At 46.3% G+C, this 26,980-nt stretch overlaps 2 protein-coding genes across 4 annotated transcripts in view; both read right to left on the reverse strand.

Annotated features, from left to right (window-relative positions):
- LOC127007467 (unextended protein-like) overlaps positions 1-18,944 on the reverse strand; it is a 113,934-nt gene extending 94,990 nt beyond the window's left edge. For 2 of the 3 annotated variants that reach the window (XR_007760262.1, XM_050878524.1), the window contains exons 1-3: positions 18,145-18,943; positions 5,161-6,013; positions 1,160-1,339 (exon numbers count right to left, since the gene is read on the reverse strand). Coding sequence is in view for 2 of the 3 variants with exons in the window: in XM_050878524.1 (XP_050734481.1) it covers positions 1,160-1,339; positions 5,161-6,013; positions 18,145-18,656 (1,545 nt within the window). In the remaining variant the exon portion in view is untranslated. Of the gene's footprint in view, positions 1-1,159; positions 1,340-5,160; positions 6,014-18,144 lie in introns of all 3 variants that reach the window. The other variant, XM_050878525.1, reaches the window with a different exon arrangement.
- A 2,714-nt stretch (positions 18,945-21,658) lies between these two features.
- Positions 21,659-26,845, reverse strand: LOC127007468 (40S ribosomal protein S21-like). Its single transcript, XM_050878526.1, has 5 exons — positions 26,697-26,845; positions 23,489-23,613; positions 22,341-22,412; positions 21,909-21,964; positions 21,659-21,687 (listed from the first exon to the last, which is right to left on the reverse strand). Exons 2-5 carry the CDS (start codon positions 23,600-23,602, stop codon positions 21,678-21,680), a joined length of 252 nt encoding a protein of 83 aa, XP_050734483.1. The 5' UTR covers positions 23,603-23,613; positions 26,697-26,845; the 3' UTR covers positions 21,659-21,677.
- Between the last annotated feature and the right edge of the window lie 135 nt (positions 26,846-26,980).

The raw sequence follows: 26,980 nt of genomic DNA on the forward strand, positions 1-26,980 counted from the left end.
GGGCCCTCCGTCCTCCCGCGCCTCCATCTCGTCCGAACACACAATACCTCGCTCCATAATTATATGATTACAGCCGCCGCAAAGCTTGCATGTCTCCCCGACCGCAGCTCAGCCTCCATGCAGATTCCGACAAAGGCCCATTACGTAATTATAAAGCGAGTCTGGTGATGAACAAAACAAAGCCGGTCTGATGAACACACCGCCTGAGAGTTAAGTAAACAGCTGATTAGCAAAACTTTACCGCTCAAAAAATATGTTCTGATCCCTTCCTGAGGGAATGTTCACGCTTCAGCGTCGTTTATCTATACTGTGTAAACCTGTGACTCACTTATTTGCACACTTCCCTTCCTGCGCTGCCAACGTGACACACGTGATGGACGTAATGAGCGTCATGATTGCGTCGGCCAAAGCAAGATCTCAATCTTGGGTCAAATAGCGGCTCGTGGAGCGCGTCTCCCGCAGGCCCGTGTTGCAGGGAGCACCGCGGCCCCTACAGCTCTGACTCCCAAACATCCCCGGTGATGTGGCTTGTTGATAGTATATACGTGTGTGTGACCTTGAAAACATGAATATATATGTTATCATACTGACAGGCAAACGCGTTACGAGTCCCGCGAATAGTGAGGTTCCGAGAGATCCAAGACAAATACAAGTTAAAAGTTAACGGAGGTACACCCAAAACAACTTTCCTTTTCACTTGACTTCCAAGACGGAAACAACGTCACGGCATTCCTTCCACCAAAGCCCATTGCGATGAGGGCCATCGACACCCACTGACAAGGCCGTGCAGCAGAGGAACCCGGAAATACATATCAAGCTTAATAACCAGAGTATAATCCTTTCCCCGCATGAATGGTTGCCGCCTTGTGAAGAAATAGCCTGGAGGGAAGCTCTGTATTCGGGTGGCAAGACTAAGTGATTGAATAAAGCTGGACAAAGCCTGTGAAACGAGGCCGGCGGGGCGGTCTCGCAGCTTGACTCACACGAGGGCTGGGGCTGTGACCGGCATTTGCCTGACATTCCCAGCAACAGCGTCAGGGGGGGGGGAAGGGTGTTAGCTGATTGAAGTGTACATTATGAGACTTACTGACAGAGAGAGAGAGAGAGAGAGAGAGAGAGAGAGAGAGAGAGAGAGAGAGAGAGAATTACGCATACATACCTGCAGCCAGAGCGGAAGGATGAGGTTGTAGGAGGACATGGTGAGCCAAGGGTCGTTGCCTTGGTGGTAGGCCGTGTCCTGGTCCGAGGTGCGCACACACAGGTACCACCGGTCCTGGTCGGCACTCATGGGCGGCAGATTAACGACCACAGTGGCCCACCCGGCGCCGATGTCCTCCACCTGCGGGCCGGGACACACCAACACCAACCGTCAGCACCAGGTAAGGACATGAAATTATATACCACTCACTATACCCGTGTGTGTGTGTGGAAGGAGAGCCGAGCATGCATGGGTTTCTTTCTTTCATTCTTAATTCTCTTAACTTTTGTATATCTGGCATAACTTTCTCATATCTATAAGTAAAAACAAAAAATAAGAAACAACAGCTCAGTCAGGTTCACTAAAATTTACAAAACTATGACTCACTTTAAAGTTAAAAAGAAAAAGTAGAACAAATAATGTGAATAATTAAAAGTAAAATAACTGGTTTTCTAATACGACCCTCCAGTACTTAAAGGAAGCGCTGGTAGCAGCAAGACAGTGCTATGAAAGCCATGAGGGAAGGGAGGAAGAAAACTGGAGATTCCGCACCAACACAAACAAGACTGACACGACAAGATAAACTTATGGCGCTGTCGCGGCATATCCAGTGCATGAGAAACGACAAATCATCACCACCTGCTGCTGGGGACCTCGAAGTCACACCACCATCACCCCAGCATGACCCCCCCCCCTAGGAAGGACAAGTAAACATAGACACCCCCCCCCCCCCCCCGACACCCCATGATGCTGACACCACCCACACCCCGCCTGCTGAGAGTGTGTGTGTGTGTGTGTGTGTGTGTGTGTGTGTGTGTGTGTGTGTGTGTGTGTGCGAGGGGGAGTGGTAATTTGAATAATGTGTTTATCTCTGCCTACACGGACCCGTCTTCCTGCCTCCCCCCATTGCCTGTCACTCCCCACCCTCGTAATCCCCACCATTCCCGGCCAGCAGCCAACACGCCGCGTCTTTCATCTCTCATGTGTATTTTCCGCCACTAACGATGCTTTTCCTGTTTTGTCCAAGGAAACGAGCCGCCCTCCTTGGTCAGCGGACTAAAATCTCACACCTTCCGTGCCCAACACCCCTGTTTCCTGCACGCAACGCCCGCGAACCCATCTTCACAGTCTACCCATATATATATATATATATATATATATATATATATATATATATATATATATATATATATATATATATATATATATATATATATATATATATATATATATATATATATATATATATATATATATATATATATATATATATATATATTATATATATATATATATATATATATATATATATAATATATATAATATATATATATATATATATATATATATATATATATATATATATCCTCGGACACAGGCCATATGTGACATCTAGGGTGCTACTGTCTGTACCGTGCTGGGGCAGACAAATAGGCCTCATCATAATAGCCTACCGCCGTTATAGGCCGAACGTAAAAAAAAATACACAACGGAGGCGCTCAACAGAGACGGACTGATAATATGTAATTAATCAACTAAATTAAATATTAAGTTGAATACCACAACACATAAGGCTACTGATGCTTCACAGGGGAGGAAAGTTGCACAACGAAGGTGAAGTGAACGGAGGAACGAGCGGTGCCAGTCAACACTCCCGTCTGGCCTCCGCTGCTGACTCTCCCAAAAAGACTCGTGAATAACGTTTATGAAGCCACAACGTTACTTTTACGAGCGTGCTACACACATAACACATTTAACCCCGTGACCAAGTTCTGCGATCGTGGCGCTCCCTTCCTTCTTGCCTGCTCCCCTTCCCGCCAGTCTCGCTGCACCGGACTGAACAAAGCCAGTCACACCTCGCAAAAGTAGTTGATATTCATAGGGCCGCAAGATCACGCCCTGCTCGAGGCTCCAACCCAAGACCATTGAACCAAGCGTCACAATATGATCCCCGCCACCAACACACCGGCCAGAGGACAAAGGCGTCAGATACGAGGACAGGGAACGAAGGTGTTACTCGACGAGCTAATCCTTCTTCCTCCTTAACTCGGGGGCTTACAACATTGAATTATTGAAGACACGATAATCCGTAAGTTATCTATTACTCCTGAGCTCGACACATTATATAACAGTGACTTTAATAATAATCCAAGCGTGTCCCAAACGAATAATAGAAAAAAAAACATCAGCTTCTCTGTCTTGCTTGGCGGCATTCCAACACGGCCAAGACTAGTCGAGACAAGGCGAGACAAGGGAACAAGGCGAGACAAGGGGACAAGGCGAGACAAGGGGACGAGATGAGACAAGGGGACAAGGCGGGACAAGGGGACGAGACAAGAGAACGAGACAAGTAAGGTGGACGCGTCTGGCCATAACTTTGTATATCACCGCACTCACAGAAATAAGAATATAAGCCTCCGTGTGTGTGTGTGTGTGTGTGTGTGTGTGTGTGTGTGTGACAAAGTAGCTGGAGGCCATATCTTCCTTGTCCTCCGCCGTTCCCTTCTTTCTCCTTCCTCTAACTATTTTGTCCTGTTCTTTCTTCCACCTCCTCCACCTCTTCCTCCCTATATTCCTTTTCCCTACCTATTCTCCTCCTTTCTCCTCGCCAGTTTATCCCTCTCCTTCCCTACCCATGCTTTCTTCTACTCCCTCCTACCCCATCTTCCTCCCCTTCCTTCCTTCCTCCTCCCCCCCATGTTCCCTTTCCCTACCTCCTCGGCACTCTATCCCTCTCCTTCCCTACCCATGTTTTCTTCTACCCCCTCCTACCCCATCTTCCTCCCCTTCCTTCCTTCCTCCTCCCCCCCATGTTCCTTTGCCCTACCTTCTCGGCACTCCATCCCTCTACTCCCTTGCCCATTCTCTTCTCTTAGCCCCCTCCTACTCTATCTTCCCCCAAGCCTGTCCACACACTGCCATAAACGTCTCCCCTCCTTTCCCGTCCCCTAAATCATCCTCAGGTCGAGAAAACGCCATTCTTGAAGCACCGCCACCAAGACTTACCCGCCGGAGCCACAACAAGAAGAAATGAAGGAAAAAGAAAGGAATAAAAAGTGACACAGAATAATAATGGCGCCACTATAAACTATTGCCTGCGCCAGGACGGGCTCGGGCCAACCATCAGGCCCATATGGATTAGCCTACCGGCGCTATAGGCCACAAAAAAAAAAAAGGAAAAGGAAAGGAAATGAACAAAGTGAAAAAATAAAGGAAAAAATGAGATACAGAAAGAGAAAGGGAAAGAGAGAAAACGAAAAAGGAGAGAGAGAGAGAGAGAGAGAGAGAGAGAGAGAGAGAGAGAGAGAGAGAGAGAGAGAGAGAGAGAGAGAGAGAGAGAGAGAGAGGCAAACGAATGAAAAAAAAATAAAGCAAGAAAATAAACGAATGAGGGAAATAAAGGCAAGGGGGGAAAGTTGAGAGTACGGGAGGAAGAGGAAGCGGAAGAGTGATGCTTATAACAAACGAGGTGGGGGAAGGACGATGGGGAAACTGAGGGAGGGAGAGGAGGCGTGAGGAAGGAAACGGAGAGTGGGGAAAAGTTGAGGGAAAAGAGGAGGTAGTGGAGGAGGAAGCGGAGGGCGGCAGAGGGGAGATGACGATGCATTGGCCGGAAATAGAAAGGACACGACACTGAAAAAAAAATAGCAGAGACAGGAAGCAAGGAAAGAGGAAGGATAAGACGGCAAAGGGAGAGTGGCGTAAGAGGGGAGAGAAATAAGAGGAAAATGTAACAACGTGGAAGAGGGAATTAGGAGGGCGAAGGCAAAATAGAAGAGAAAGTAGGAGTAAGGGGATGCTACAGCGGTGGGGCGGAGAGCAGAAAGGGAGAGTAATAAAGAGGGAGAAGAAGAGGCAATGCAAGTAGAGGTCACACTGTAGCACCGGGAAGCAGTACACTACCCCGACGCGTCACTCATGCCGAAACACCATGAATAAGAGCAACAGCGACAGTAACTGACCTTGAAAGCCTTGGAGAGGTGTGAGCCACACATGTCCCCCGCCTCTGCCGGGTAGGCCGTGAAGAGCACCTCGGAGTCGACAGTGAGGCCCCGCCCAAACAGCCGCAGCGTCGCATCCGTGTTGACCAGCACGCTCCCCGCCAAGTCCTCGTAATAGATGCCCTTCTCGTGCTCCTCCACCCTCAGACCAGAGATAGAGATCTGTGACATATCAACGGCGCTGCTCTCGGTGGCGTCCTGGTCGTTGCTGTCCCTGGCGGCGTTGGCGCGCGGTGCCGCGGGGGAGCGGGGCTGCGTCAGGCTGGAGCCAGAGACCCCTTCCTTCATGAGATTCCTCGTATCATCGGCCAGATCCCCCATTCCGATTCCCATTGACACTGAATCACCACTACCACTAGTTCTGACATCATCACTCTCAAGATCTTTAGCATTTGCATCTTCCTTATCAGGAGTCCTGCCTGCCACGGCGGGAGGGGCGGCCGCGTCACCAAGCATCACGTCCTGAGGCACTCCGGCATCATTGGCGGCACCATCCGCCGCGGTCCTCACCGCAATCGCACTATCCTTGGAGGTTTTTGCTTCACTATTAAAACGTTCACTGTTGCCAGGAGCCAGAGCGCCTCCTGGTTCCCTCGCCATTTCCTCACCTCGGTCAGGGCTGGCAATGCTGGGGGCGGGCGTGGTTATCAGGTTCTGTTCATCACCGTCAGCCAGCGTGGTGAGCGTCGCGGCACCGGCTACATCCACCAGGAAGGCGTCCGTCACGGGGGCCTCATCTGTGCTGGAAGACTCCATGCTTGGGAGGGCGGCAGGCCGGCCGCCGGACGAGGAGAGCAGGTCTATACTTCGCAGGCTGGAACCAAGGGGGAAAAAAGACAACACTTTTAGCATTAAAGTCACACACACACACACACACACACACACACACACACACACACACACACACACACCGTCGAGTTGAGGAACCAGAAAGGGAATTAGACTAAGACGGGGACATTGCCTCAAAAAAAGTGACGGGCAACAAGACTCACGCAACGTCATTGTACATCCTCGTTTGTATACCCACAGGCCTTCAACTCCTCTTTACTTGCTGATCCCACTGAAGCATCGCTATAAGGGCCTTCAGCACTAACCATGTGTGCCTCTCCCACAGAAACTGCAGGAGTGAGGAAGCAGCAACCGGTAGGTTATTCAAAGGGTGAAAAGTCTCCACAACCATCAGGCTTGGAAGGGTCTCTGCCGCATGCTGAGGCACAAGACGCCAGACAAAACATCCTCAAATCCATGGAGGCAATTGGCACGGGGCATACTACTTTCTTAACCGAACTGACTTATATGAAGTAACAAGATCCTAAAAGCTCTGCCTCGGCGGGACTTGCTGGAGTATTATTCTGTGGATGGAATCTTCCACCGCCCCGGCCCAGCACACTTGCCTGCCTCAGAGACAAGGACAGCGTCCTCCACCACCCCATCCCCAGTCCCTGGCATACATCTATTAAGAAAACTGCAATACATTTCATCCCATACACTTTTATTCCTATGTTATCCCCAATCCATCCCCTACCATACCACCACTCTGCTGGCTCCACGCACATCATGACGCAGACGTCCACCTTAACAAAAAAAAGGAGCAACTCTTGCTCAACTCAACCGATGAACAAAAACATGATTGTGTTCAGGCTGATTCAAAACAGACGAAGGTTCGCGCCCTGCCACTGCTGAGATTGTCCCTGGCAGAGGTCGCCCTTCCCCGGCGAGGACAACCCCCGCCCCTCCACGCTTGAAGAGTCATCAACTCTTGTGACTCGGAGGGTCGTTGCAGCGTGTGACGGAAGGTCGACTCAGGTGTCACTTCAGCACCACTAGCCTTGCCTCCTGACGCTGCCTCAGGAAGGCACAACACGGAATTCCGGCTGTTGAGAAGCACCGTCGACATGTCGATATGTGAAAATGTTTTGATTTTATTCGACTTAAAATATATTTGATATTTCCAATGTGAGCAGTATCCCACTTTCTTTTCAAGGAACTATATTAACATGATTCTGATTACAACCAGAACGATGAGGCCACAGCATTGGAGAACTCCTTTGGCCAATACATTGCGAGCAGGCATACACCACGCGCGCGCGCGTGAAAACACACACACACACACACACACACACACACACACACACACACACACACACACACACACACACACATACACACACACAGCATAAACAGTTTCTTTGTCGATGTCAACATCGCACTGAGGTCATTGTGTCCCTGCGATGCTCAGCGCGTGGCCTCAACCATCCGGCCTTGGAGAACTATTAGTCTAGACTCTAGAGCATCACTCATATCACTGGAATTTGCCTTGTGAAAGATGCATGAAGCTGTTCGTGGCTGGTTCATCAGACTCCCTTCCCTCTCTTAACTGCACATCGGCGAGAACGAGCCGTTCCAGGTGACATGCCAGCGTGGGTGCCGGGCATGCTCCCCTGAAATAGTGGGGCCGTGAGGTGCCCCGTTAAGGAGGGAACCATGAAAGTGAAAATGTAAATGAACTGAAGGGTACAGGCAATGGAGATCGATACCGACAGGAAATAGATGGCAGGAGTCGGGAAGATCCTACAAACAGGTAAAAGGTTGTCTGAATCGAGTCTGTGGCGATGTAAATGGAGAGCGAGTTTTGGACTTTGTGTTCGAGAATTTCTTAAAAAGGATACGCAGAAACTTGACGAGGTTACTCAGGAACCTTTCACACGATTATCTAGATGGAGCTGAATCCGCGCTCGCGAGAAAGACGTTGAAAGCAGTGATGTGATTCGGACTTACAAATGGAAGACGTGGATGACGAACTCTCGGGGGTGTTGGGGCGACATAATACAATCTGAAATGTTTCACGCCGGAGTGGGAGGAAAAAAATATGGTGATGGCAAGGGAACGATGAATATATGTTGGTTTGGTATTCAAGTGCAAGATGAGAATAAATCCGCGTCTCATATCGTAAGGAGATACAACTCAGCTTTTACTGGAGCTGCCACAGGAGGGATAAACATTGTAAACGCGAATGTGGAGGCTGGTGACGGGAAGGACGTGTTTAGTTATAAGATCAGCCGACCAAAGGGCCCGAAAAAGAAAGGAAGAGCAAAAGAGGGGGCGACGAAATGACAGAATACACAAGGTAAAAATATGAAGCAAATACAACCCGGTTAAAATGGCGCTGTGCTCGAGGGGTCTCAGTGTCCGCTGGAGGGGCTGGATGGCGGCCCTGCCACCCGCGTGTGCAGGAACGTGGAAAATGTAATAACGAAATGTAAATATTTTTTTACAATAGTGAGATGACAACCACAGAGACAAAAACCATTGCAAGGGCCTTTAATCCACAAATAGTGTCTCGTGTGCAGCATTCTGTACAAAGGTGTGTCTTCCATTTCTGACCATTTGTACTGGCAGCCACCAGCCACTAAAAAAGTGTCGCGCGTGCGGGCAGCTTTAGACGTGCCTGGGTGTTCCCACGTGCCCGACACCTCCCTCCGCCCGCAGCATCATATTGCCAGCGGACAGTTAAGGTGAACTTGCGTCGTTCAGCATTGAAAATAGCAGTCTGAAGAATGACGTGTGGTATGAAATTTCACACACCATGATACTGCGCCAGCAAGCACGAGAGGAGGCGTGTCGCTCGACATGGGGCCCAGTAAACAGATGTGACAGGGCGTTGCAGCGGCACCCCTCACCCACCCCGCCACATTCTAGCCCGGGTCTTCCCCGACCGGCCGTCTTATCGGACAGCCGTTATCGGCCAGCAACGGCTACGGCGATGACGGCGACGGCAGTGGAGGTGGGGAGGAGCGGGATCGATGAAAGCGACAATTACTCGATTGTTATACGCCGCGAGAAAGGGAGAAAAGACGGGAAAGGTGGGATAAATGGAGAGAAGGATGGGTAGGCAAGGCGGGTGAAGTAGGTATAGCCAAATATATATATAAGAAAGACTCTACTGCCTCTGCGTCTAGTTCAGTCTAGTTGAGCTATTTTGTCAAAGTCCTCGCCGCGGACTGATAGACCAGAGCCGGTGTGGTGTCATCTGTCATCCAGCATCCTAAGACATCCCATCCTTAATTTCGCATCGCGGAGCCTAATCTTTACTATCACAGAGTAAATAAATGAAGCATCTAAGTGTAAAAAAGTACCACGGAGGTCCTAAAAAGCGATGAAAAGCGGAACAGGTCACAAGAAAAAGTGTGACTGTTGATATCCTAATTATATATATACATACGTCAGCATATGCTTTCATAATAATATAAATAAACTTGGGTGGGACAGATCCCGACAAGCAGTCGACAAAAGACATGGTACCGTGTCGAAATTTATGTATGTATTCAGGATGGGATCTCATGATCTTGGGACGTCTCATGACACCACACCGGGTCCGCGCGCCTCGCCACCCTGCTACCCTTTCACCCGCCTCATGTCAAGGCACCGCATAAATCCATCTCAGCGACATAGCTTTGTGCGGCTCAAGGAATCCCTAGCTCCACCCGCCCCCCTCCCCCCACACCGAAGTCCAGTGGTTACCGCGCTCGCCTCACAAACAAAAGGTACCGGGTTCGATTCCTGGGCGGACCTTTCATCCGAGCCCCCTGTCCACCCAGCAGAGATTGGGTTCCTGGATGTCAATCGAGGGTTGTGTCCTGCCTCCCCTACTATGTGTGCGGGTGTGAGGTTTCAGCCGTACCCGGAGATCCGTCATTCCTGAGCTCCGATCTCAGTCGGGGGTATACTGCCTGACGATAGCAAGTCTACGGTGTGGTGAGACCATGGTGAATCACACACACACACACACACACACACACACACACACACACGGAAAGCCACGTTGGAAATGCGGTGCTGTGTTATTGCCGGGACTGCCCTCGTGCGTGACCTTAGTGATCCCCGTCAGGCAATCTTTGATGCTTCTTCTCACGAGGATAACAAACCCCAGTCACGAAGCCTCGACAGACTCGGGAGTGCCAGCACAAACTTTATAACATACGAGACTGTCAGAACCCACCCTTTACATCGGACTCGCCCACAATCCTGGGTTACCCATAAATTGTGTATTTCGGGCCGGCAGCACTAGCTCAAACTTTTTACGCAGCCACGTCAGCGGCAGCCACCAAACAGCGCGGGGTGAGCGGGTCTGCGGGCACTGGTGTCAGCGCGACGGCCCGAGATGGCAGGGGGTGCTACTCTCTTCTACGATGATAAACGTTCACAATAGAGGTCTTTTAGACCTCTTCTATTTAGAACACTGATCAGCTCTGGATCACTGGCCCTGATCTGAATCTGATCTGGATTCGCTCTGGGTAAATAGAACGCCTCTGGAAGAGCGACAGATCAAAACAAAGCGTGCACACACACACACACACACACACACACACACACACACAATGGCAGGGCAGGGCCCGTGCATACCGCGACTGCTTCAAGTTTTCTTTGACCGGAGGAAAGATAGAAGCCAAGATAGTGACGAGGACGTTCTGCCGGCAATCCTTGGCTGGACTGTGGGCTCTTGCTCTTGCAGTTGGTCTTGGTCTTGGCTACAACCCACCTCGGGGTCTGGATCAGGCAGATCCGGATCCGGATCCACCATATCACGAGAATCCAGATCTCGTTGGCAAATAGAACACGGGTTCTTCGGCCAGATCAGTGATCTAAAACGGATTCTTGTAAATAGAAGAGGTCTAAAGTTTAGGTAGGAGCTTCCTGTAGTTGGGTGGAGAGGAGTAGGATGGAGGGGAAGGGCGGTTGGGCCCGGCCAGTGATACCCCCGCCAATGACTACTATCTATCCCAGTGTTTGCAGTCATTTGACAAAGACGAAGATAACTTGGCCGTCATGCCGTGTCTAACAATGGAGAGGAGAACGGCGTCATTCATCAACAGCAACCAGTGCAACCAAGCAAATGTGCTGTGTATGGTCTATACCACGTGCAGCTCTGTCTGTATGGAGGCGCACGGACAAAGTGGATCCTTGAAGAGAAAGCAACCAAGGATGACCTCTTAAGTTTCATCTGTCGGTTTCGCTCACCAGACAGTGACCCATAACAAGGAGGCGGATAAAAGACTGCCCGTTAGCCTTCAACAGGAGTGACAGAGAAGTATGAAAAGCCGTAAGGAGTCCATAGCCGTGCCAGCATCGTCGGCGTTATGATTACTGATGTCTGCTGGAGGAGCTCTAGTGGCGAAAAACAATTCACAACGTGAGTCAAAGGGTCATCAACAATGTCATCTCAGTCTTGCCTGAGTAGAGGGGAAAAGAAGTGCGTGACCAGGGCGCGCAGAGGTGGGAACCATAAGTAGACATAAATCGGATCGCTACATGTGGTCATAAGGACACATAACAACTGCTTAATACCCTTATTATACAGTTTAATCAAAGGCCGTAGGTCCCGAGCGAGTCATGACCCGCACCCACACAGCACTGGCGACATTAAAACTGCCTTAAATAGTTTACGCTCAACATAAAACGGTGAATATTAACTTAAAAATGAGACTTTTTTTTATGTGTGTGTACACTAATCGCCGACGAGACGGAGCTGCACATACTCCCCAGGTAAACGTACGGGCGGCCCCCCGACGCCCTCATCCCCGCCCCACACAAGGCACACGATCAACATCGCTGCCGCTCATCACAAAATATTTTTTCTTCCGCTGATTACCATTTTATTGTGTTTGCAGAAGTCGTTTAGCAATGGCAGCTTTGCCGTCATGCCGTGTCTAGTAGTGGGGCGGAGGAAGGTGTCACCCATCAACATCAGGCACTGCTACCAAGATAAGACCCAGTTTTGCCTGCAGTTCTTCTTCATTAGATTGATAAGGTCGTTGACGAACATAATGAACAATAGACATGACGTGGGCGAGCCCTGTCGCACGCCTTTGGCGGCCGCCACCACGGCTGGCACAGCCGATGGTAAGAGGATGTGTGTGAATCGGCACATTGCCACCAACGCGGCTGCCATGACCGACCCGCAGCACAGACGCAATAATACGTCAGCTTCCGCCTTGGGACTTTGCCACAGGCCTGGGAAATGTTAACGAAAATTATGAAGTGATTTTTTTAACTTTCTGCCGAATCCATCAAAAGACGTAAAACCTACATGTCATACACAATAAACGAGAAGAGACAGTGTTTCCTCAGTCCTGGCTGGGGCTTCCAGCGTCAACCTGTAACACACCGGCAGATTCAGTTTTTTTCCAGTAGTGTCAAGCAAAGATTAGTGACATAGCACGACAGTGAAGTGAATTTTCACTTGTTTGTCAAGTTATTTAGCCTTTATTAAGAGTTCATTCCTCATCACGAGATTTAGTAGTGATCAGCCCAAAAAGTTATTAATGTATGGTAGGTATGAGTGATGATGAATGTTGGCACTCTGATACATTAGTTATTATTAGATATGTTGCCAGCATCATTGTGCAAGTATTAGTTACTGTTAGATATGTAGACACTCGCTTCGTGAATGACCAACCCCCTAAAAGTGGGTTAGCTTGTGTGGTAGGCAGCGTCAGACAGAGCTACCATTGGCCCCTGGTGCTGCAAGTAATTCCGGGCCCCTAAGTATATCTTAATTTACACACATCATGCCCGGGCGGCCGGGCCCTCTATGAGGCCGGGCCCTGGTGCTGAGATACCAGCCCCCAGTTATTAAGTATAATGTATCCCACCAAGGCAGGGTCTCCCATCTTCACAAGCTATGCTCTAAGCCAAGCAGAATCTCATAAGACGAGAGATAGTATGGTGCGTGAAGTTTCTATGTACTATATACTGCATGAATGGAGGAGCGACACAGCCCTGGACGTCTCGCCAGAGAGCATCGTGTCTGCTGTCTGTGAAGCCGATACGAAAAAACACAATTTCTCTCTATATTTTTTTCTCACAAACTACTCCTAAAAATGTGTGGCCTCGATGTGCGCCCCTCAAGACTGCCTCCATGGCGTGCTGTGCCGTGCCACCTCGCCCCCCAGCACTCCTCGGTAACGAGAGGCGGATGTGATGTAATGCATGTTTTTAAATAGATGTTCGAGTGCCACATGGGTATACTAACATGATAAAATTCGCCTGTGACTCAGCTTTCCGTCCCTCAGCTAGCCATTCACTAGATACACGGGGCGTCAGTCAACATTTAACCAACAATCCATCAGGAAAGATTTAATCGCTATTTGTCAAAGGCAAAAGATTCCTGTCGGTGGAAGACTGCGGGTGGTATTGTACTGCTTCCCTTGCAAAGTGAGAAGACCGAGTGCTGGGAGAAACACTGACAAAACAACACTGACCTCTCACACGAATTCCATCTAATCACGAGATGGTGAAAGCAATAAAACGCAGAACTAAACACAAGCTATTTATTTGTTCTTTTGTCAATATAGTCAACAATGAACCATTGAAATTTTGAGTCAGGACGGAAACGAAAATTAGAGGACGACAAAAACGACCCCGTTTAATGATTTTTGTTGTTGTTTTATGTAATGGACGGTATTGTCTATACAGGCAGCGCCACATGTGGCCACTCAACTCCTGGCTGAATTTTCCATAGAGTTCAAGTTATAGACTAGAGTGCGTCTGAGGCTGTCTCAGGGATACACGGCCATGATGCCGCCGTTGCCCCAAGCCGATGATTGCACACACTTCACTTCTACCCGATTTCAATTTTTTTTTTCATGTCAAATAGTAGTCAGGAAATCAGGAAGGAGTAAAGTGTGTGCAGTCGTTGGCTTGGAGCTGTGGCGGCACCAAGGCCTTGTATCCTGGAGGCAGCCTCAGACGCACTCTAGTACGAAGTACATAACTTGAGTTATATGGAAAGTACTGCTTTGACAGTTCACTGAGCGGCCACGTGTGGCGCTGACTGTATAGCCAATACGGTCCATTGGGATGCATTAACTTAGGGAACCTGGAGAGAGAGAGAGAGAGAGAGAGAGAGTCTGGATACCGATGATGATGATGATGATGATTGTGCCAATAATGATGACGGTGAATATTCCGTTCAGGACCGAGTTTGTAATGCGTAAGCTCATCATTGCAATGGTTAGTGTTAGTGGATTCCCTGATTACGAGGTGTAAAAGAAATGGGCACAATACGTTTCGCGTCTATTGACATCATATGAATTTCCCTTTCTCTCTTTCTCTTTCCTCGAAGTGATTCTCGACCCCCCACACTCACCCCGGCAGGTGAGCAACGGTGCAAGTGACAGTAAGGCAGGAGAGGGGTGAAGGGGTGCCAGGCTGCCCTTCTCACCACTGTTGGGCTTCACGCTTTAGTTCAAGGCCGGCACCATTGAGAACTATTGTGGAGCCGAGGTGTAGTATACGTCTCACAACCTAGGTGTATTTTGCTTCTAGATAATGCGTCGAGTTGGATCTGTCTACCATTTTACGTTCTGACACGATACGATAAACGTGGTCACAGGTATTGCGAATCCTACTGAATTAAAGATCTGCAGGTATACTTGGCTACGAAGTCCGAGGGGAAATTTTCGAAGCTTGAAGATCACCGAAATGTGGGGCGGTGTCCACCTTTCATCGCCCACTCACAACCAGCAACAGCAACAGCAGCAACCAAAGCCTCAATACAATTAACCTACGAACGGCTCTTCCTCTTCCTCCATGGCCTGTTTACCGAGATTTCGACTTCATTCACTTAAAATGATGATATGCCATGACTAACATCTGCGGGTTTCAGATTTTTTTTCTTACAGCAATTGGACAGGCCAAGGGCTGTACAAAAAAAATATTCAAAGCATACACGCAACATTAGTTACAAATATATACTCTCAAAGAAAAGTCGGAGTAAAGGAAACAACCCTGAATGATTTCGCCAACCTGCCGCAGGGGCGGGGAACTCCACCGCGCACTTGGGTCACAGACAAGGTAGTTTTAATAGATACATTCGCCATTACGCAATTCAACCTTTACAATTTATTTATGTACTGATCTCTCGTCACAACGCATTATTGGTGAGATGGATACTATAATACAAGCTGCTGCAGGCAATGACAAGCATGACCATACACACGGCTATTTATATCTCGTCCCTGTACGCAACGGGGAAGTTAAAGGTCAGAGTTGAGGAATAACGACACACATCGTCCTCCAACTACATGTCACACTATGCCGCCTTCGTCTCTCCACTGCTTCCCTTTCCTCTCACCCTGAAACTTGTGCAGATCATCCCCTCATCTCACCCCAGCGCACACCCACTCCTGGTAACCCCCACCCCACCCCTCGACCCTTGGGCCCACCAAACTTTGTGCCTGACTGAAGGGCCCGAAAAGTTCAGTGGATACGATATTTTTTGTTGTTTTCACTTTGACGACGCTGGATCAAGTTCTTGAACAATTATTATTTCTGTATTCAATAAAATCCTTATAAAACGAGTATTCTGAGATCGAAACGTGTGTCAACGACCCCAAGCCCCGTCCCGCATTACACCTGATTAATTAAGCGTTTGGAAGCAGAGGAATAAATAAGGCCAGGTATCGGCGGTCGGCACGCATCAACCGTCTTAATTGCCAGAACGACTTAGTTATAATGATTTTAATTTCATGCAGAAGAACTGAGTTTTCATATATGCAAAACCACATACACACACACACACACACACACACACACACACACACACACATACAAAAAAAAAATAATAATAAAATAATCAGCCAGGATTTCACACTGAGTTGAAGAGTATGAGCTAACGTGCTACATACAACAAATATCGAGGGATATGCACCTGTTACGCAAAGTTGCATACTATCATCGAACTGTTCCTCCTTGTGCAAGAATGAGTCTCTCCTCCCGGATGCGGAGCCGCTGGGGGCAGACCCGTGGACAGGGAGAGTTTAGACATGCGCCCCCCAGATGCCACCTCTATGCTGCTCATGCTCACTGCCTCCAATCCAGCGCTGCTGCCTCAATACAAGCTAACCATTAGTAGATAAAAATGGTAATATTAAAAAAAAACAGCATTTAGTGTTCAGCCAGGAACGCTGGATAGGAGACGGAGCAAGAGCAGTAATGAGGCACGATGGTGTCTGGGTAGCGAGTGGCCAAAATTTACCTATCTGGCTCTGGGGTAATCAGTAAACCTTTTCCATGTTTAGCTCAAAAGAGCGTTTTCTAAGCGCCACCATCTCCCTCCGATAGTGTTGCACCGTCTAGTCATGTATATACTTTTTGCTCCATCTTTCATCGCCTTCCCTACCGGATATCCCGGAGCTGCTGTTTGCCTTGGCCCCCGGGACGTGCACTCACCTGGTTAGCTACTCCAAATTACTGTCATGATTCCCCTATCAGTGGTACGTAGATGGATAGCCCACAACTGCTGGCACGCCAGCCCGTCAGTTAAACTAAGGACATTATGATTTGCACAAAATAATGGGCGGAAGCTTTACTTATCTAATTTACATAGTAACACATATGATAAGTCTGGAAGTGGTTATCCAACACTGAGCAACGTATAATTTCAACGCTAACAGGTTAATCATCCTGATTCAGGTACATCCCCTTAGCAGTTCTTCGGTTTCATTAGTGCCTCACGCCGCAGTCACGCATCACAGGAAACACAGTGGCAGATGCTTCAAATGTTTGGTCGACTGACGTCTAAAATTTCCCTCTTGGTCATATTATCCCCGACAGCGGCCGTCTGCCTCTTTTCCCTCCAACTTCACCATATCACTGAACGACTAGAATTACCGACAGTTTACCGGCAGATCAAGAACAGTCTTTCAGCAAGTCGAGCCTCACTAAACGATGTGATGTATGGCACTGTAGCTCTCAAGCACGCAACAGTGATTTTGTAGAATGCATTAATTTAAGATGAAATGCCCAGAAAAAAATAATGATAAACAAAGGTAAAGTTTCGCAGATGAAAGCAAACCATCATCAACACCGGTAGTATGTTACCGCACTACCGTTCACACTCGTGGGGCCACAAAGTATAACTTGACTGTAGCAGCACGTTACTTTCTCTGCCACGCAATGGACCAAGCGACACAACACTTTCATTTACGATATATTAAATGACATAATTCTCACTTAATAAAACAGGTAACCAAATATGCCACTTAAGCAAGGTAGCCAAGACTCACAGCTCTGACAAAACAAATAACAGATTACCTAACCAATAAGGTGAGAATGGCACCCTGGCTGCCGAGGTATGCCGCGGTGATGGGTCCTGGCACTTGTTTACCAACGTGGCGCCCAGGCTTATCACTCGCTGTCACGAGGCGAGCAAAGCTGTTGGTTACCTTTTGCTGAAGCTCACGTATCTTTTCCTCCACATATAATTACGGGGAGACACAATGCGCGTCAGTTATGAAGACGGTCAGTCACTGAGTGTTAATGCCTTGAGGTTTCTGTTACTGACTGTCAACACTCATAAGAACATAAGAACGCAGGAGTCTACAAGAGGCCGGTAGGCCTGTACGAGGCAGCTCCTTTGACCCTAAGCTCCCGTGTATCTAACCCCACCTAATATCGCTGTCCATGAATTTATCTAGTCTATTTTTTAATGTGACAATTGTATTGGCACTCACCACATGACTGCTAAGCCTATTCCACTCATCCACCACCCTGTTAGTAAACCAATTTTTGCCTATGTCCCTGTTGAATCTGAATTTATCCAGTTTAAACCCATTACTTCATGTCCTACCCGGTTCTCTTACCAACAAAACCTTATGAATGTCTCCCTTCTTAAAGCCCTTCATCCATTTATAAACCTCGATCATGTCTCCACGCACCCTTCGCCTCAACAATGTTTGAACAAGTGGTAAAAGAAAACTTGTTGTGGAGGTAATACAACACTATCTTGGGGAAGCCAGTTACTGATATCAATCGAGACATACCGACGTCGTTGATAAAATTGTTCTCAGCCTGATTAGAGAGAAGGCGGTATCACCGCGTGGGCTCCTTCCCAACACAAGAGTGGGCCTCCTGTCTGTCTCTGTCTGTTAACTTAATGCTCACCTCAGCCTGTGGACGGGTGGAGGGTTGGCCTTCAGCAGTAGGCGGCCGTTGCGTCCCTGGTGAACCCATCCCCCGGCGTGACGAGTGCGGCCTTTACTGCTGACCGGGTGTTGCTCCTGTGTACACACATACAGCTCCATCTCGACCTCCACGGGGATGGGCTCGGTGTCGCTGGCCGGGACGGTGTACGACGCGTAGTTATGAGTGGCAGTGCCAGGGTCAGGAGCAAGAGGGGGCGTGACAAGGGCCCGGCACGGAGTCCCTTGCACCCCCTGCGCCGCCGTCAGCCCAACCTCCACTCCCCTGGACAGTCCTGAGCCCCACAGCTCCAACTGAGTCTCCTCGCCGGCCACCACCACTGCCCCGTCATTGGCCTTCCACCCATGGCTGTCTCCAGATGTGAATATGGCTTCAACTCTAACTGGAACACGGCGCCCCGCAAACACATGGCCAGCACACACCAGGACACACAGCACGAAATGTTTGAACGCCCACCCCCAACCAGCTGCCATGGTGATCTGAGGCTCGGCGGCGCGGGCGAGCCACTGCTAGCGACCCGCCGTGCGCATTGCCACAATCAATAAACGTTTATGAGTCTTTGTTATGAAACTCAGATGAGACTAAGTGATGTTGACACCTTTAATCCCGTTCATGGACTCTTATACGCAGTCTAACAAATAGTGAATGCGTGTTTTAAAGACAGTCTCATTCGCGAAAATAAGAGATATCTAAATTTAGGGTTTGTTTACATCGAGTTCCCGTTTTCTATTCTGACGTAATGGGGACACCGTTTTCATGTGTTCGCCTAGAGCCCTCCTAGACCGATTGCCGTTTTATTTGTTTCAATGACATATTTGAATATTTAGCATGTTGTTATATCTTTATCAACTACTACAACTACTGCAAGCGATGTGGTTGTTCTATTTTCCCTTCATGATGTCATGACGATCACATGAAACTAAAGTGTTCTTAACAAACTAACAAATCAATGCATGCAGTTATAGATTGAATTCGGCCTACAAAGCAAGTCATATATATATATATATATATATATATATATATATATATATATATATATATATATATAGTCAAATTAGTGGATGCTGGATGCATACCAGTCTGGCATACCACACGAGATGTAATGACGGGGATGTGAAGGCAGGAGAAGAAACTTAGAAGTATAAGGAAAAGACGTAGGTTAACGCATTATAAATGATTACAAGTAGTTATAAGTGAGCATAAGTAGTTATGAGTAATTATAAGTCACTATAAAGCCATCATAGATATGAAAGAAATTGTAAGTCGGTATTCTTGATCACAACCTATAACATACTTGTAATCACTTATAATGACTTAACCTACGTCTTTTCCTTATACTTCTAAGTTTCTTCTCCTGCCTTCACATCCCGGCATTACAGAGAGAGAGAGAGAGAGAGAGAGAGAGAGAGAGAGACAATACGGCCCTGCGGTCTGCTGCACGCATTTGGCAGCTGTTGGTAGTTCGATTCCAGAGGGAGGGGAAGGGCAGGGTTGAGTCCCGGTTGACCCACCAAAAATAAAAATAATAATAATAATAAATAAAATAAAATAAATAAACAATTTTGCGTCTTTGCACATACTTCATTATCCTATCACTTGTCCCACCATTGTCCTGAGTACCCTGATGTGGAGTAAGAGGGGTGGCATATTTGGGTACGGCGCATGCCATACCCCAGGCAGGGACAAGGGACGGGTGATGGCGAGGCCTCTAGACTAGAGCATTCCTGCCTTGGTTTGTTTACCGAGATATGCTTATTTCATATCGGGGCAACTGTTTGATCAGCCTTATGCACCGGGCTAAAGTTTATTAAGGTTAGCTAATATGAAACAAATCTAATTTAAATGAACTAGGGACCACTAAGTTTCCTTTCTAGCGGCTGGTGATCATTGCTTACCATCTTGGAGTACAATTATTGAAGAGGTAGTTACTGAGCATGTAAAAAATACCTTACTGTATTAAACCTAGCACATTTCTTTAAATTTGACCAGTCAAGAAAATACAAAATTACTTTCTGATGAGTACCTGCTTCCTCACGTCTTTTAGATCGATTGTCTAACTCTAACCTTTCCAGGCTTCATTACATTTACTTGTGTTGATTAAAAATAATATTAATAATAATTAAAAAAAATAATAAAAAAATGCTAAAGGTATATCTTCTAAAGGCTGCAATGACCCATACAGTACTATATAGGAATACCTCAACTTGACTACAAATTCTTGCACGAGGGTCTTGGTGAAGAAAGTGAGTGTACAAACCTGACTTGTGGGGACAGGTGATTCACTGCATTGCGACTCTTGTTGCTTGATGTTATAAACTGCCATTCATATTGGGACATGTTAAATATCTAGGTAAAATCAGTAAAATCTTATTGAATTACATTATTATCATTGTAGTGTGGATGGGGTGACTGTGCATGTAAAATTTGCTGAACCATGATCAGCACACCAGTTCCTTTCTAAAAATAGTCTGGCACAACAAAAACTTGCTGGGCAGTATCTTACCAGTTCACAAGGTGCAGAAAAACAACAAAAAAAAAAAAAAAAACTGCTGTCACTTTGCCAAAAACAACATACCACAATATTAGTGTTGCCCCAGTACTCCCCTCCGCCAGGCCCAAGATACGACAATCAATTGGTTTTATGCTGATGCCATACCTGCTACCATGCTCCTGGTGTGTATGAATTAGTGGTCGAGACACCCTGATGGGAATGCACAACCATCTCACCCCCTCCCTCATTTACACTCCAAACATAAGAAAAAGTGTCTCCATCGCTACGGCTCTGAGTGACCCTCCAACTGGGCTCTACTTGGCACATGTCAATCTCCAAACTAATCCCTTAGTAAGTTCATAAGAAACAAGCATCATAGCTTATCATGAGCCCTTCAAATGGCATCCTCATGTTCTTTATATTTATATTAGTTAGAACCAATAGATCAATAGACCTAAACTATTCTCCTACAGGTGGAGCTTTCATGACATCAGAGTTTAAGCGAACATAAGAACGTAAGGAGTCCACAAGAGGCTGGTTGCACGTTGTGAACCTACTTGAACATTTGGTGTATACTATTAAGTGAATAAATGTATTATAACTGTAAAAGAAGCAATTCGCAATGTCTCTTAGAAGGTTTTCACTGTACAAATCTGGATGATCTAAGGGACTGATAATCCAAAATAGAGTTCATGAACAGTTTAAATGCATGGAAAAGGCATATACATCAATAACTAAATGAAATTACTTATGATCTTAACCAGCAATAATGAAAAGATAACTCTAATTAAGGCAAGCTTCACTTGATGATGATAATAAAAATCATCCATCCATAGCAGCATAGCAACCTTGTGAATCTCTCCTAAATCAGAAGTTTGTCACCTATTACCTGATGATATGAACAGTTAAAAGTATACTTTCGACATTTTTTTTCCTTCTTGATGGATATATACATAATATTTAAAAGGTTGAAATAAAAATATATTTACTAGACCATTTTTATTTAGTAATTCCTGTGGAGAGAAAACAGAAGTGTCAGTCAAGTTATTCATGTTCACTATATTAATAAATAAGACAAAATGTTGAGGTAATACTATTATAATAAGTTACCAACATAAATATATTCAAGACCAAGACAACAAAATCTAACTGAAAAAAGTTTTGTAAAATAAACATGAATCCAATATATTACATACAAAACTTTAACAACTATCAATGAGTAGCAACAACTTACTTGGGGAGGATTGAATCTTTCTTCGCCAGACGAGCAAGACAATCATCAGATTCACCCTGTAAAGATTTTTTTTTTAGTCAAACAGCAATACTGGAAGGCTACAACTGGTAATAAGCTATGAAGTTTAACATTAAAGGTAAAATCTGTGTTATATGAAATGACATTCATACCCTACAAGCTCTGTTATATGCATCAGAATCATGGACTTGGAATGTAGCACAGCAAACAAGAATGCCCCCAGAGAAAATGAGATACGAGGAGCTTGTGGTGTGCCAAGGAATGGAGACTGTAATAAAGATGTATATAGAGTTTGGTATGGGTGTGACAGACAATAAGGGGAACGAGTTATTGAGTAGTTGAATGGACAAACTGTGGTTCAGACATGTGGCAAGAATAAATGAGGGCGAGTTTGTGACAAACTTGAAATCTCACCATCTTCCTGATATCCCCACAGATAGCATAAGTCTTGTAGGTTCCAGTCATCCTGCCAGTGCTCTCATCCACCTGGAAAAATGGGGTATGTAAGACAGGAATATCTTTTTGCTTTACTCTATACATATATCACATACCACAAGGTTCAACTCTAAGGTGCAAAGGTTTAAGTATAATGTAAGACCCTCCTTTGCCTATAGGTGATTAGCATACTATAAAAATGTATATTAAGCAACTTTACTATCTATCTATATCTCCGACGCCCTGCTCTCTCGCGGGAACTTCCCTCCAGGGGATGGCCACGGCAGAAGTGTCTATCTCTCCCTGTTCTGGCACTCCCTCTCAGCACACTCAATCCTGCTACTTACAACTCTCTCACTCCAATACTCACTCACCCTATTGATCCACTTCACAGATGGTCTTCCCCCGACACCCTCTCCATTAATCCTACCCTCATACACTCTCTTCACGAATTCATTCTCCCCCATTCTCATCACATGTCCAAACCATCTCAACTTTACTATTTGAATGTATACACACACATGCATGCACATGTATACAGGTGACTCCCCACACAGACTACTGCGAATGTTGATTTTCCTTTCAAATAACTGATACACCCATAAACCGCTACTCAACTATACCGGCACATCGGTAAAACAGAGAAAAAAGGTACCTTTTACCTCTAAAGTACATGGGAGCAAAGCACGAACCTGTAAGGAACTTTCTAGAACTGTAGCGCACAGGAGCACCACTGGTGTGCATGTGTGAGCATGTATACCAAATTAAGTTTGCAGTCACATATGAAACAAACTGACTGAGTTTATGAGTGGTGTAAATTATATGCCTCTCCCACACTACATGCAATATATCTCATAAGCCCATCCTGTCAGCCCTGTTCAGACTGTTCCAGGTTAATGAAAGCAGTGAACAGTTTTCTAGCCTGCTCTGAGCATTAATAATTTTCACTTTAAAATAATGTGACACTGCAAGTGTCACTACCAAAATTGACCTTCTGGCCATTAGTTCTGTACTCTTTGCTCAAACAGCGCTTAGCTAGCTTTTCTACTTTCTGTTTTTGATGCCTTTGACCCGCATCCATTGCCTTCCCAAGTCCTCCACATCCTCTTCAGCTATGTGTGGCCTACCTCAGCAATGTTGATCTGGATGGAGGCATGGTCCTTGGCATGAATGATGCGGTTGGAGGCAGAGCACTTCCTTGGGACGTACAGGTCCACATAATCTCCAGCGTCGTTCTGCATGCTGATGAGTGCTGTTGACAAAAAAAATTCAATTTTTATTTCAAATTAATCTGGCAAACAAAGTCTCCGAAAATGCAGGCCAACTCAGCCCAACACTGAAATTTTACCATCTCCATGTGAACAAACAGCACAAAAATCTAAAATATATACACCATTATCCATTCATAATGGTATCAGTAAAAGAATATACAAACAAATAATACAAGGCTCATTCCAGTTTGCTGAGGAAGAGAATATTATTATTTCAAGTAGGTACTTAATTTCATTAGTAGTAAAGAAGAAAGGTACAAGGAACTTATAAAAATAAAACACAGTTAAAAGCCATGTAATCTTATTCTTTGACCTTAATATAACGGCATTTATAATATTTTGAGGTGACAGAGCTAAACCAAACATTACCCCAACAAGACCTAACATCATCTTACAGATTTAGGAGAAGTTACGTTGTGGTAGGGAGAGCATACCACGTGAATGAGAGCAGTGTTCGCTGTATCTATCATAGTGTAAAAGAAATTCTTGCCGCAGTAACTGCCAGTGCTCCAAGAGTGCTGCAAGAGTGGAGATAAAGGCCGTCCTTTTACTAAGCTTCGTCGTTGCTACGGTAACGGCGTCTCACTCCCAGCAAAATGGTGTACGCTGATCTTGCTGCCAGTGCGTTTAAGAGAGCGAGTCTGGATGTCTCAGGTGCCCAGACCACCCCTAGTGATGTTTAACATGCATTATTAGCTGTCCTGGCTGACGAACTCCTTACAACAGAAGATGAAAAGGAAGCTCCACTGGTTATGGTGGTACAGAGATGAAATGCAATGGAAACACTTATATGTGTTTATTTTGGCCGCCATGTTTCCTGATGACATCATCACAGCACGAAGGCGCTCCACCTGTCAAAGCCAGGAGCCAGTGGACGTGCCGAGTTGGTAACTCGTGCTGCTGCGTCACCCGTTTGAGAGGACTCGGGACGTTCCGAGAGTCCCAATTCCCTCTCTCAAATGCAGCCCAGGGAGTTTCTATGGGAAGCACTAATTTTATACGGATTTTCGAATAGTACGGGAGTCCTGGGTCCCTAACCCCTGTACTATTTGAGGGACGACTGTATTAACGTTGCTCAAACCTGGACAAGAACATTTTAATTCTGGGTGTTTTTTGGTGCTTTTTAACATGGATAAAAATTTTCTCCAGAAATCACTAAATGATTGACTTTTCAATACCTTTTGTGGACCCGCCACCGCAGCCGCAAAATACACAAGAACATAAGAAGAACTGCAAGAGGCCGGGTGGCCTACACAGGGCAGCTCCAGAATCCCCCCCACTAATCACGATGGGTGAGGTGTAGTTACAGGGGTTACAGGTAAAGGCTTGATCCTTGTTATACCGGTGGTACTAGGCACGCACCAGTACCCTGTCACCTTACTACACCCACACCTCACTGCCACCTGTCGTCCTCGTCCATGTAGCTGTCCAGTCTACTCTTAAAACAAGCTATTGTCCCTGCACTAACTATGTGATTGCCGACTCTATTCCATTCCCCCACCACCCTATTACTAAACCAATGCTTGCCTATATCTCTCCTAAATCTATACTTTTCTAATTTAAATCCATTACTGCGAATTCTATCCTGCTGGCTAATTCTCAGTACTTTACTTATATCGCCTTTGTTGTAACCCTTGATCCATTTGAATACTTCTATCAGATCTCCCCGCACTCTTTGTCTTTCTAGTGAATGTAAGTTTAGATGTTTCAGCCTATTTTGATATGAGAGGTTCCTCGGCCCCTAAATCAAGATCTTGGTCATCCTCCTCTGAACTGATTCTAGCAAGTTGATGTCCATTCTGTAGTGTGGGCACCAAAACTGGACAGCATAATCTGAGTGTGGCTTAACTAATGATAAATAGAGTCTGAGGATGGCCTCTGCACTCCTGTTGGTTACTGTCCTGTTAATAAAGCCTATTACCCTGTTAGCCCTTAATAGCTCGCAGAGAGGTTCAACTTGGGGGACCTGTGGGAAATCGGGATTTGGGTGGGGGAGCATAATTAAACTACTCCAACCAAACTTTATATAACCTAACCTCTAATGGGGGGGGGCTTCACCCCCCTCGACCTCCCTTCTAACCACGGGGGGCGCAGCCCCCACTGAAACCCCCAACATGTATATGCAACTTATTTCTGTGGAGGCATTTCTCGCAACACCGGCTGGACTGCGGCCGCCACCAGAGTAGGCTACGCTTTCGTGAATATTATCCCCTATTTTCAACAATAAAAAAAGTCCTTGAATTTAATTTAAAAAAATGTTTCCATAATTGTTGAATGTTTGTAGAAAAGATATATGAAGAGCTAGTGATGTTTCATAAGGTAGGTAATGAAATACTGGCACGTTAATAAAATTAATCGGATAATATTCACGAAAGCGTAGCCTCGTCTAGTGGCGGTCCAGCCAGTGTTGTGAGAAATACCTCCTCGCTCGCCCACCCAAAACCCTCGATTTCCCACGGGTGTCTAAGTTGAACATCTCTGGGAGCTATTTTGTGGCTGCGGCGGAGGGTCCACAAAAGGCATTTAAGTCAATCATTTCATTAAGTGATTTCCAGAGAAAAATACTATCTCCATGATAAACAGCACCATATCTTGTCCAGAAATAAGCAGTCAGCATCTCGAAATTAGTAGGCTACACTTTCGTGGATATTCCCCAATGAATCTTAACCCTAAATCCTTCATAGAGCACCAAGGTGTTCATGGCTGTGAGACGGGTGACAATATAGAAAAATACCTATTAGCCTTGACTCCACGCACATACATGGTCAGTAACCGCACACAAATAGGGCATAACGCAAAATTAGTCAAGGACAGCACCCTGAAAAATATCACGCGTCTGAAATAGCCACGTGAAGTAAATTGGGGAGCCGAAATGAGGGCCACCAGCAATGTTTACAGGAGAACCAGGAGCACACTACCCTCGCTATTCCCAGTACACGAACACAACGCCATCAGAGACCGGTCATTCCTACCCAGCGAGACTCACAGATCAAAGTGAGAGCTAAAATAACATAAAAATAAACATAAATCAAGAGAAATATTCACAAAAATACGGGTCACGCACGTGGTTCCGTCCGAGGAGAGGCAGGCTGGGAGAAGAGGAGCGGCGGACAGGCGAGGGGCAGGAGGCGCAATGCAACGATGCCAGGTTGTCGTACTCAGCCTTATTTTTGCCGATTTCCGATCCAAAAACTGTCTCCTCCACCCCAATAATTGGCTTTATATATAGTTATCGTTAAAATGGTTAATTATTGGTGTTGTTTCTTTTCACAGGAGCTGATCTAGGAGAAATCCCAAGACACCTGTAACATCAAAACCAATGTCAAGATGTCACAGCCTACAGGTAAC

Source organism: Eriocheir sinensis, chromosome 35, assembly GCF_024679095.1.
Source record: "Eriocheir sinensis breed Jianghai 21 chromosome 35, ASM2467909v1, whole genome shotgun sequence".
Lineage (NCBI taxonomy): Eukaryota > Metazoa > Arthropoda > Malacostraca > Decapoda > Varunidae > Eriocheir > Eriocheir sinensis.